Consider the following 11,394-nt stretch of genomic DNA (forward strand, 5'->3'; position numbering starts at 1 on the left):
ACTACTGCTGCTGCTGCTGCTGCTGCTGCTGCTGGGTGGCGGCCCCTCGCAGGGGCCCCCCGAGCGAGTGGGCCAGCCAGCCCTTGGCAGGGCCTCATGGTTGGGGCTGTTGTCCTACGAAGGCCTTAGCCTCATTTGTGGATTAAACTGGAAATAAAACTGAAACAACGGAATTTATTTTAACTTTTGCATTAAGATGAACTCTTAAAGGCCCAGTTTAATGCTCGCAGCAACGCCAAGTGACCTGAAACAGATACCAGTGAGTCCACTTGCAACAAACGCGCAAGCCCGGGAGCCCCGCGCCTCTTTTTGAAGGGCCCCTCTAATACATTAGAATTGCCTTTTCTAATAACTGCAGCTAATCGCGGCAGCTGCTGCTGCGCCTTTGCGAAAGACGCAGCAGCAGCAGCTGCTGCGATTAGCAACACCCCACAGGCCCAGCCCTGCAGCGGGCCGAACACTATTTATTCCTGAGGCACAGGGCTAAAGCGCTTTCGCATGCAGCCTGCTGCAGTTAGAAAGATGAAACAGCAGCTGCAGCAGCGCCGTTGCTGCTGCAACGCTTCAATTTGAGCGCTACGAGCGAGTCTATGAAACCTGCTACAGCCTGACTCCTTGCACCGCGGGAAGAACAGCAATGCTATTTGACCCTGAAGCTGCTTCAGGCCCTTTTGATCAAGAGATTCGTTAGATCTGTCTGCGTGTTCTTCGCGTTTCTTTTGTTGGTGGTCTGCATCGCTCCAGCGACGACAAGCTAGTTCCCGCTGGATCTAGCGCAGCTTTCCGGTGATCAGTATCAATACACCTATTCTTTGCTTTCTAAAAGGCTTTATTTATCAAAACTTGTTAGAGTTTGAGGCCGAATTCGTATTTTGCTGACTCACCGGCCAGTCTGTACAGCGGACTCGCGGTGGCGGTGCGGCTCAGCGATGCCACATCCGCCTCGGTTGCAGGAGCGAATCCGCGATCTGCGGCTGAGACGAGCTGATCTTTTTGATTAACTTACTGAAATTGATTGGATTCAAATGACCCTGCGCTGCCATGGCGTGGCGGTGGGACAGAGTGGCCGCTCTGTTTTGCGTGCAGCTCGCCGTGTGTCTGGGCGTGCAGGGGCAGGGGAAAGGACCGCAAGAATGCCGGTTCGACCAGCCGTGCAGCTTTCTGCGGGTCAGAGTACGTAGAAAAGCTGGAATTCGTTGCGGATTCCCGAGTTGCATGCGTTTTCGTTCAGGTTGAGGCGGGCGCGAAGGCCGAGACGCGGGAGGAATACGTGGAGAACTGGGTGGCCGTCGGTCTTTTCGTGGTGATCATCTTGTTGTCCGTGGTGTTTGAGGTTTTCGTGGGGACTTTCGAAGAGTATTTGCGGCGAAGACGGCTGGCGAAGCTGCAGGAAATGCTGAACTGCGCGTTCAAAGAGCTCACGATCCTGGGCTTCATCAGCCTGTTCCTGTACGCCACGATCCGGCTCGGAGCCGCGCGCAAGCTGAACGACAAGTACTTGGGAGTTTCCAAGACGGAAGAAGCTGCAGTGGCTGAGGCGGAGGCCCGCGGCGAAGAGCCCTACCCGCCCACGCACTTGACGGAAACTTTCGAAACAATTCACGTTTTGATCTTCATGATCATGTTGGCCTTTTTGCTGCAGGTGGCGGCCCTCACGGCCCTCGGGCACCGCACAATGCGCGCGTTGGAGCTGCTGGACTCCGAGTCTGAGGAGGAGCTGCACGCTGCTGCTGCAGCGCTTCTCCAGCTGCAGCCTGCTGCTGCAGCGCAGCTGCAGCAGGCGCTGCAGCACTGGGCGCTGCGCCAGCGCTTCGTCTTCGCAGCAAACCCCCTCATGCCCAAGCCCAGGCTGCAGCAGCCAGGCTCTCCAGCCTTCTCTTTTGCTGCTTATTTGAATTATTGTTTTGGCGAAAGTTTGGCGGCCATGATCGAGCTGCCCCCCAGCGTCCTCGTCCTCGCGCTGCTGCTGCTGCTGCTGCTGCGGCCCGCCCTCTCCCTCTCCGGCAGAGAAGTCATTGCCTTCATGGCTGCTGCTGCTTTCTTGCTGCTGCTGCTCACTTACTTTTCCTTCGCCTTCCTCAACTTCGTCGACTCCAAACTCCGTCCCGACTCGGGGGCCCTCCTGGCGCTCTTCGGGGCCCCCCCGGAGGCCCTCCCGGGGGCCCCCGGGGGCCCCCCCGGGGGCCCCCCGGGGGCCCCAGGGGGGCCCCCCGGGGGGCCCCAGGGGGCCCTTCACTGCCCCATTGACGAAAGGTAAGACGCGTTTTCCCCTGAGGCGCTTTTTGCTGCTGCAGCTGCTAGATTCGCTGCAGGCCGCTGGCCACAGTGAAGAAGTGGCCGCGGGAGCGGGTAAGTGTGGTTTGCTGCTGCTGCGCTGCTGCAGCAGGTGCTGCAGCAAAAGCAACTTTGAACTTGGCAGACAGTGAATCGAACTGCTGCTCTTTTCCCCTTCGGAAGTGAGTCTTTTGAGCCCCAAGGAACCCCATTTGCTGCTGCACTTCAACTCCAAAGACCCCCGCTACTGCCGCCGGCTGCTGCAGCTGCTGCTCTTCTTCCATGCAGCCTACACCGCCGTGCTGCTCATGTGCTGCTGCGCACAAGAGTACGGCTCCCGCTACATCTGGTGGACCAATGGTCACTGGGCCTACCCCCTCACCTTCCTGCCCCTCGCCGCCTCCTTCTTCACCTGGACAAGGGTCAGCTGCTGCTGCTGCTGCTGCTGCTGCGGGTCCTGCTGCTGCTGCTGCTGCGGGTCCTGCCGCTGCTGCTGCTGCTGCTGCTGCCGGCAGTCTCGAACGTGAATTCGCTTATTTGTTGTTTGCTGCTGCAGCTGCTGAGGACCTTCACGACTGCGTTTCACCTGGACTTTCTCGCCAGTGCCAAAACAATAAGAGCAGTGGAGGCGGAGCAAGACAAAGTGGGATTGTAGAAAATTTTGGATTTTTGAATTTTCGGAATTCCTTTTTTTCTTCAGGCCATTCTGCAGCGCGATGCGCAAATTCTGGAGTTTTTAATGCACCAAGTGAGGCAAATAAACTTTTAATTGGCCAAGTTGAATTTGAATTTGCTGCTGCGGTGCGCAGGGCGGCAAGATCGAAAATGCTGCAGCAGTGCAGCGGCAAAGCCTTCTTGCAGCTTTCCGGCGGCTCCCCCGCGAGGCCCAGGCCTACATTAGGAGCCTTTTCACAAGTTTGGCGGAGCACTCTGAGAGGTTTCCGCATGCAGGTGAATTTGAAAAGTCCTTTTAATGGCTGCTTTCGCGCGAACAGCCGCTGCTGCGTTCAGAGGCCCCCGGCGTGGTGTCGCGACAGGCCATGGAAGACATCATTAGGTGCACGAGAATGGAAACAGTGAGAAAAAAGAAATTTAAAATTGAATTTGGAAAGAATCCACTTCTGGCGGCCTCCAGGCGAGCAAAGAAGACGCGAAGACCTTCGCGGAAGACTGGTTTCGCATTCTGGACGCCACTAAGAGGTTGGCGGGATCTTGAGCTTAGAACCCCCGGTGTACGTACACCGCAGCGCCCGAGCAGTGGCTACTTGCAGTTCGAAGACTTCAAAGCATTTGTTGTTCTTCTGGGCTCTTTGGGCGTCGACAAAAAGGAGTATCCGCAGCACCAGCGGGCGACTCTCGGGCGGCTCTTCGAGTTCCTGGACGCCGACGGAGACAGACAAATTGTACGAAACAAATATTCAAAAAGAATTTAAAATTGAATTCAATTAAATGCCTCGTCAACAACTTCTGCTTCCCCGCGCAGTCGCCGCAGGAGCTGGAGGCGGCGCTGAGCGGGTGAGCCCGAAGGGCCAGAGTGGCCCCGGTGCACTTGTGCATCAACAATTAAAAGAGAATTGAAGTTCAAATTCAAAATCTAATTCGAAACTTCTTTTTCAGAATGAAACCTCCGCTGGGCAAGGCCGAGCTGCTGGCGCTGCAGCAGCGCATTTCCGAAGACGGCAGAGGCCGCATCACAGAGGCCAGTCTGTTCGCCTGGGCGCGGCGGACTCGCCTGCGCTCGCGGGCCTTCGCTGGGCCAGCGGAGTAGCGGTGGACCACCCGAGTGGACCACTGGTCACCTCTGCAGCAGCAGCAGCAGCAGCAGCAGGCGACTCCCCGGCGGACAGGGAGTCTTGAGGAATGCATTTATTGTTCTGTTTCGTTTAGTCGGCCACATACACGGAAAAGAGTGCAGCTGCTCTCTTTTTAAATAAGTGAAAACTAAATAACACCAGAGTCTGCCTCACTTTACGCTGCAGCTGCAGCTGTTTTGGTCCACTGGACCACTACCAACTAATTCCGCAGGAATGCAGCTGGGCCACTTGGCCACGGCTGCTCAGCACTACGGCTTTTTGCTGCTTCTACCCGGCCCCACACAAACGCCTTAAGTGCTGCAGCAGCTGCTGCTGCCTGCGGCGTTTAGCCCTGGCAAAAGCTACAAGAGCAGCTGCTGCTCGCTGCGCTGCAGCAGGCGCCTGCCACTGGGCAAACGCGGGCTGCTGCTGGCCCGTCTGCTGCTGCTGCTGCTGCCACCTTCGGGCCCCTAGTGACTCGCTAGACCTTCAGTGAACTGCGTTCTGCGTGTTTCGCTGCGAAGCTGCAGCAGCAGCAGCAGCAGCGCCGCAAGGCGCTGCGCGCCGCGCGCTCTGCGCTGCGCAGAACCGGCCCTGAGGATTTTATTCGGCTTAATTGAAGTTAAATGAAATATAAATTTGAATTAGTGGAGAGTTTTGGGCCTGGGAAAGGCGAAGGCCGCAGGAAACCTCCTGGGCGGACCCACCAGCCCCGGGAAGCAGCAGCTCCGCTCGGGCGAGGATCTGCAGCGTTTCGCCGCTCAAAGAAGAACTCTGAGGCTTTTATTTCTAAAAAGTGAGAAAGATTTAAATTGCTGCTTTGAAATGCTTCTTTAAGGCGCACCAAAGTCTCCCGCAGCTGCAGCCGCTGCTTGCAGCCCCGTGCGCTCACTTCGTCAGCCCCCACCGGCCATCGCGCGCTAGAGAATCACTTTTCGAAAAAGGAAATAAAAAACCATTTCTTGTTGAACTTCTGCATCATCGAAAGCGCGAGGGGCCCCCAGTATAAAGGAACAAGAGCATGCCACCCAACACCTTGCTGCCTCCGCCGCCGCCTCTGCAGCCAACTCTGGGGGCCCTCCGCTCTTCCGGCGGGGCTCTTTAGGGGCCTCTGAGGCTTTCGAGGGCTACGAGATACAGCAGAGCTGCGCAGGCTGCTGCTAATTCGCACAGCAGCTGCAGCAGCAGCAGCAGCTGCAGCCAGGCCGGCAGCCGCAGCAGGCGTGGGCATTTGCGCAGGAGCGCAGCAACAGCAACAGCAACCGGACTGGAAATATGACAAGACTTAGAGAAGCCCTAGGCGGCGCAGCCGCGCCCGGGGCTCCCCCGGGCCCCGACGATGAACAGCAGCAGCAGCAGCAGCAGCAGCAGCTAGAGAGTTGCCCGCAGGACTTCCCCTGGCTGCAGCTGTGGGAAGTCTGGCAAAGAGGAAGTATGACTCCCCTAAGCCAAGGCGAGACCTGGTGGGTTTGGCCCTGCGGCTTATCTATGCAGCAGCACCAGCAGCAGATTGCTGCTGCTGCTGCTCGCGCTGCTCGGCAGGCTGCTGTGCATAATGCTTCTGTTGCTGCTCTATACTGCTGCTGCTGCTGTTGCTTCTTTAGAGCTAGCTGCTAAGGCCGCTGCTGCTGCTACCGTCAGTGCCTCCTGTGCTGCAGCTGCTACCATTACTGCAATTCTCGCGGATCCTGCAGCTGCCACTGCGACTACTGCTGCTGCTGCTGCTGCTGCCTGAGGTACTGCTTTTCTGCTGCTGCTGCTGCTGCTGCAGGTACGTGGTGAATGCTGGCTTTCTGAAGGCTCTGCAGCAGGAGGCGACTCGCCTGCGCGCGAGCATGTCAGCAGAGTCAGCAGCTCAAGTGCTGAGCGGTTTAGAGAAGTTCGTTGCCCTTTCCAGACAGCTGCAGCAGCAGCAGCAGCAGCAGCAGCACCAGCAGCTGCGCATCTCGAACGCGCCGCTGCTGTCGCCCGACAGCATCAAGAACGGATTTGCAACAAAACGCTCGCGGCTGGCCACGGGGGTGGAGAAGCAGATGGTGGGGCCCTCTGTCTCTTTTTAAATGCATTTTAATTAGTAAAATAAATAAAAATGAAGAAAGCAAACAAAATGATTTAAGTGTGTACAGGAAAGCTGCCGCTCTCACTGCTGCCGCTGCTGCCGCTGCTGCTGCTGCCGCGGTTGCCGCAGCAGCGCGGCTGCTGCGATCCTGCAGACTCCTGAGTTCCTCTCCGTTCCATTTATTTTATTTGAAGTTTATTTGCACTTTCGGATTAAAAAGACCAAAAGACAATCCATTTCGCGTGCTGCGGCTGCCTCTGCTGCTGCTGCTGCTGCTCTGCCGCGGCTGCTGCTGCTGCTGCTGCTGCTGCAGGGCCTGGCGTTTCAAGTCTGCGACTCCAACACTTGGACAGTTATGACTGCGTGGGTCCCTTACGACATCGAAGTGCCCCGCGGGGTGTACAGACAGGGCGGCCGTCTGCACGTGGAGGTGCAGCCGCTGCTGCTGCATGCGTTTCGCGCTGTGGGCAGCAGCAGCAGCTGCAGAGAAGCAGCAACAGAGCCTGTTGCCGACTTCGTAGCCACGCGATCCGACGCGCTGGACCTCGTTATCCACAAGGTGACAGCAGCAGCAGCAGCAGCAGCAGCAGCTTCTCTTGCTTGGCTTTTTCTGTAGCCCTTCTTGTCTTTGCTGCTCTCTCTGCCGTTTCGTCTCCTCTTTCCTCTTTTTCCTGTCTCCACTTTTGCTGCGGCTTCTTGCTGCTGCTCTCTTTCCCCGGCGCGGCTCGCATGCAGTGTTTTCTGCCTGCAGCATTTGCACGTTTCTTAAAAGACACTTCTTTTGACTTTTTGCCAATTTGCTTCCTCTTTTGCTGCTGCTGCTGCTGCTGCTTGCAAATGCTGCAGCTCAAGGAAGCTGCTGGCGTAGAGCCCTACGATGCCCTTCTCCACGTGTCGCTGCAGCTGCGGCCGCGAGGCCCCGGGGCCCCGGGGGCCCCCGGGGCCCCCGGGGGGCCCCTGGGGGCCCCCGCGTTGTTTGCGCCTCCGAGCAGCTGGAGCTGCGTGTGCGAGCCGCTGGACACTTTGGTGGAGGAGACGGACTTGGTTGACGGGGCTGGAGTGGTGCTGCTGCACCGTTCGGCGTGCGTGTGCATGCAGCAGCAGCAGCAGGAGCAGCAGCAGCAGCAGGAGGCTGAGGAGGAAGCAGCAGCGTGGCCCGTTGGCCCGCCGCGGGCGTCGGCAGCAGCAGCAGCGCTGCAGCGGCCGGCGCTGGGGGGCGGCGTGCTGGCGCTGTCCGCGGGGAACCGGGGCCTGGCCCCCGCAGCAGCAGCAGCAGCAGCAGCAGCAGTGCCGCGGGGCCTCAACGACTCGCTGGTGGACCTCTGGTTCGCCACGGGGGGCCTCGTGGGCCTCGTCAACTTGGCCAACACCTGCTTCTTAAATGCTGCAGTCCAGTGCCTTTCTGCTGTTCTTCCTTTCTCCCGCTACTTCCTCAGCGGCGCCTACAAGGCCGACATCAACGAGCAAAACTGCATGGGCACTCAGGGCAGACTCGCGGACGCCTACGCGAAGACCCTCAAGGTAACCTGCTGCTGCTGCTGCTGCTGCTGCTGCTGGGGCTTCTGGGGCTGCTGCTGGGGCTTCTGGGGCTGCTGCTGGGGCTTCCGGGGCTGCTGCTGGGGCTTCTGGGGCTGCTGCTGGGGCTTCTGGGGCTGTTTTTGCTGCTGCTGCTGCTGTTAGTGCTGTTGCTGCTGTGGCTGCTGTTGCTGCTGTGCAGCTGTGTTGTTCACTTTCTTGATTTCTTTGCACGTGGCTGTGGCTTCTTTGTTCAGTTTGGTTGTTTATTCATTCATTTATAACTATTTGTTTATAATTTGTGATTTATTTCTTGTTTATGTGCGGATTATTCCTCCCCTTTGTCGTGTTTTTCTCCATTTGGAGCCGCTTTCGGCGCCCGCGCATGCAGAAAGTTGAACAGCGTTGGATCCGGGGGATATTGGAGGATTCGGAAGGTGATTTTGCGTTTGTTGAATTCCTTTTGTTTTGTTTTGATAATTTTTTGCTTTACTTCACCGCTGCAGGCGCTGTGGGCTTCGAACGAAACGGCTTTCGGCCCCCGGGAGCTGAAGTGGGCCGTGGGAGAGGTGCGGGAAGAGTTCCTGGGGTTCGCCCAGCAAGACACTCAAGAGCTGCTGGCGTTTTTGCTGGACGGCATTCACGAAGACCTCAACAGAGTCCGCAAGAAGCCTTACTACGAGGTAACTGGGCTGGAGGAACTGCAGCGACAGCTGCAGTCGCAGCGGCTTTTTGTTCAAGATCAGCGACGGATCTGAGGAAACTTGCGGAGAAATAGTCACTATAGGCAGAGTTTATATGAACTAAATGAAGCAATCGACTAGTTGAGGCCAAAAAGCCAGACTTTAGAGCTGCCGATTCCCCAGCCATTCATGTTCCCGCCCGCAGAGCAGAGCGGCTCATGCCGCTTTCCCGCGGCGCTTCATGCGAAAGCTCGTGTTTAAATGCGCACTTTGCACTTATAAATGCACAAAGATATAATTAATAAGCAGAAAAGTCCGTTTAGCGGGTTTTCGCTGCACGGAAACTCGGGCACTGTGCGTGCAAGGCGCTCCCCTAGTGGCTGCAGTTGCTGCTGCTGCTGCTCCCGCTGCCCCCCCTGCTGCTGCTCCCCCCTCCTCCCCCTTCCCATTCGCTGCTGCTGCGCCTCCTCCCCCGCCGCGCATTCGCTTCCGCTGCTGCTGCTGCTGCCGCTGCTGCTGCAGGACAAGATCGAGGGCTGCGCGGGCCTGAGCGAGAGCGTGACGGCGCTGCGCAGCTGGCGGCGGCACCTGGAGGTGCACAACTCCGCAGTGGTGGATCTCTTCCAGGGGCAGTACAGGTCGCGGCTGCTGTGTCCTCTTTGCTGCCGCCTCTCCGTCACCTTCGACCCTTTCCTGACGCTGTCGCTGCCGCTGCCGCACGCGGCGCCGCTGCGGCTGGCCTTCGCGGCGAGCTTCGCGGCGTCGAAGGCCTTTGCTGCGGACCTGCACGCGCTGCTGCCGCTGTCGCAGCAGCAGACCAAGACCCTGGCCCTCGTGCGCTGCTGCTGCTGCGCTGCTGCTGTGCTGCTGCGCAGGGCTGCTGCGGTTGCGGGGCTGCGCCGGCGGCTGCTGTGCGCGGGTGCTGCTGCCCGTGCCCGGGCTGCTGCTCGCCGGGGCGCGCGCCTGCTGCTGCTGCTGCTGCTGCTTCCTGCTACTGGGTGGACTTGGAATTGCGTGTGTGGGGCGTGCTGCTGCTGCTTGCTGCTGCAGCGGCTGCTGCATGCAGCACTTGAAGATGAACTGCCACAAGCAACTTTAATGGAAGATGAAAAAGAAGAACTCGTCCGCCAAATCTGCAACTGTACGTACCCAACCACCAAACCTCCAACGCCACCAAACTCGAAACGCCTCCTAGAAGGGTTTAGGGTTTAGGGTTTGGAGCTTAGGGTTTAGGGTCCTGGATCTAGTGTTCAGGATTTACGGTTTAGAGTCTGGGGTGCGCGGTTGAGGGTCTACTGTTTAGTGTTGGGGGGTTTACGGTTTAGGGTTTAGGGTCTAAAGAGCCTCTGAAATTTCCTCTCAGAGGGCTTCAAAGCCCAGTTTATGAAACCCCTCTAGAGGACCTGCTTGGCCGTGAGGGTTTAGGGTTTAGGGTTTAGGGTTTGCATGCAGGTTCTGGAATAAACAAAATAGATGAATTGAAAGAAGACCAAATTCTTTTAGTTTGCAGAAGGCCCGGAGAGATGAGCCCGGGGTCCCCGCAGCTGGGCACCAGCGGCTTGCGCCCTTTTGCCCCGGGCGAAGAGGTGGGCGAATTTGGTCTATTTTGATTCATTTTAATTCATTTCAATTCCTTTTAACTCCTTTTAATTCATTTATAATCATTTATAATCATTTATAATCCCTTGTGCTTCATTTATTGCTCTTTTGGGGGCCGTTTGCCGTTCGTTTGCAGTTTAAATCTCTTGAATTCATCATTTCGTAATGTTGTCCATTTCAGTTCATTTTAATCCGTTTGAATTGATTTCAACTCATTTCAATTCATGTCAACTCCTTTTAATTCATTTTAATTCATTTGGTTTCATTCATTATCATTTCTTGTCATTTATAATCATTTATTTTCCATTTATTCCTCTTTTGGGATTCGATTACCGTTTGTTTGCAGTCTAAACCTCTTGAATTCTTTATTTCGTAATTTTCAATTTCCAGTTTAGCCCCATTTAACTCTTTTTTGCTTTCTGACTAAAGTGCTGTACAAATAAATGAGGAAATGTAAAAACGAAAGTTTTATTTATTGTTTTACTAAGGGAGTATTTTATTACAAACTGTTATGTGTTATTAGATTGGGTACTATTATATATTATTCTACCTTATTATATAATACATATATATATATATATATTTACTAATATATATATATTTACTTATATATACATATTTATATATATGTATATCATATGTATACTTATGCATTATATATATATATATATATATATATATATATATATATATATATTATCTATTTGCTTGTCATATTTGCATGCAATTTAATACAACAGTGCACAATATAAATATAAGTGTTAAATATAAAACATGAAAATAAATATAAATATATAAATATTAAATATAAATATAAATATAAATATAAATATAAATTTAAGTATAAATATAAATATATGAATACAAATATATGGACAAATATAAGTATACAAAGGTAAATATAAATAAAAAGACAAATACAAGTTTATTGATATAAATATGAATATATAAATATAAATATAAATATAGTATTTATACAGATTTATATATTTCAGATATATTTCGCTTTTGCTGCTGCAGCAGCAGCATGCAAATATGTGCCTCCTTTTACTTAATTCTTTAAAATGTTTTTAATTATTTTATTGTTCAATCTTTTAATTAATTTAATTAATTAAATTAATTTAATTTTTGAAAACTTTTATTTTTGTTTTTATTTTTTTGCAGCTGCGGAGTCGAACAGAAAGAAAAGTGACAACAATTTTCATTTGGTTTTTGCCCGCCTGGATTGTGCAGGTTAGTCTTTTATTTATTTTAATCAATTTAACTAATTTAATTAATTTATTAATTAATTTAATTAATTTAATTAATTTAATGCTTTAATTCCTTTTAATTGTTTTGTTTTATTTATTTTATTTCTTTGTTCTCCCGAGAAGCAGCTAGCGAGGGAGTTCAGTCTGGGCAGTTCTTAACGAGCAGCAGCAGCACTGCAGCAGCAGCAGCAGCACTGCAGCAGCAGCAGCAGCACTGCAGC

The 11,394-nt window shown here is 53.6% G+C and overlaps 2 protein-coding genes across 2 annotated transcripts in view; both read left to right on the top strand.

Annotated features, from left to right (window-relative positions):
• Positions 1 to 1,041: 1,041 nt before the first annotated feature.
• ETH_00003255 (uncharacterized protein) lies at positions 1,042 to 4,131 on the top strand (the record flags this gene model as incomplete). Its single annotated transcript, XM_013372772.1, has 8 exons — positions 1,042 to 1,173; positions 1,232 to 2,253; positions 2,563 to 2,602; positions 2,831 to 2,917; positions 3,084 to 3,225; positions 3,286 to 3,350; positions 3,522 to 3,677; positions 3,892 to 4,131. The coding sequence occupies 8 exons, from the start codon at positions 1,042 to 1,044 to the stop codon at positions 4,129 to 4,131; spliced, it is 1,884 nt and encodes a 627-aa protein (XP_013228226.1).
• Positions 4,132 to 5,342: 1,211 nt separating this feature from the next.
• The window catches only part of ETH_00003260 (ubiquitin carboxyl-terminal hydrolase, putative), a gene marked incomplete at both ends in the record, with an annotated part of 11,496 nt that continues 5,444 nt past the window's right edge, over positions 5,343 to 11,394 (top strand). Inside the window, 9 exons of the mRNA XM_013372773.1 lie at positions 5,343 to 5,530; positions 5,839 to 6,103; positions 6,440 to 6,685; positions 6,973 to 7,647; positions 8,148 to 8,324; positions 8,847 to 9,158; positions 9,375 to 9,465; positions 9,777 to 9,910; positions 11,088 to 11,156. Coding sequence (XP_013228227.1) covers positions 5,343 to 5,530; positions 5,839 to 6,103; positions 6,440 to 6,685; positions 6,973 to 7,647; positions 8,148 to 8,324; positions 8,847 to 9,158; positions 9,375 to 9,465; positions 9,777 to 9,910; positions 11,088 to 11,156 — 2,157 coding nt within the window. The remainder of the gene's footprint in view (positions 5,531 to 5,838; positions 6,104 to 6,439; positions 6,686 to 6,972; positions 7,648 to 8,147; positions 8,325 to 8,846; positions 9,159 to 9,374; positions 9,466 to 9,776; positions 9,911 to 11,087; positions 11,157 to 11,394) is intronic.

The sequence above is a fragment of the Eimeria tenella genome, genomic scaffold (assembly GCF_000499545.2).
Source record: "Eimeria tenella Houghton genomic scaffold, Eth_scaff107, whole genome shotgun sequence".
Taxonomy (NCBI): domain Eukaryota; phylum Apicomplexa; class Conoidasida; order Eucoccidiorida; family Eimeriidae; genus Eimeria; species Eimeria tenella.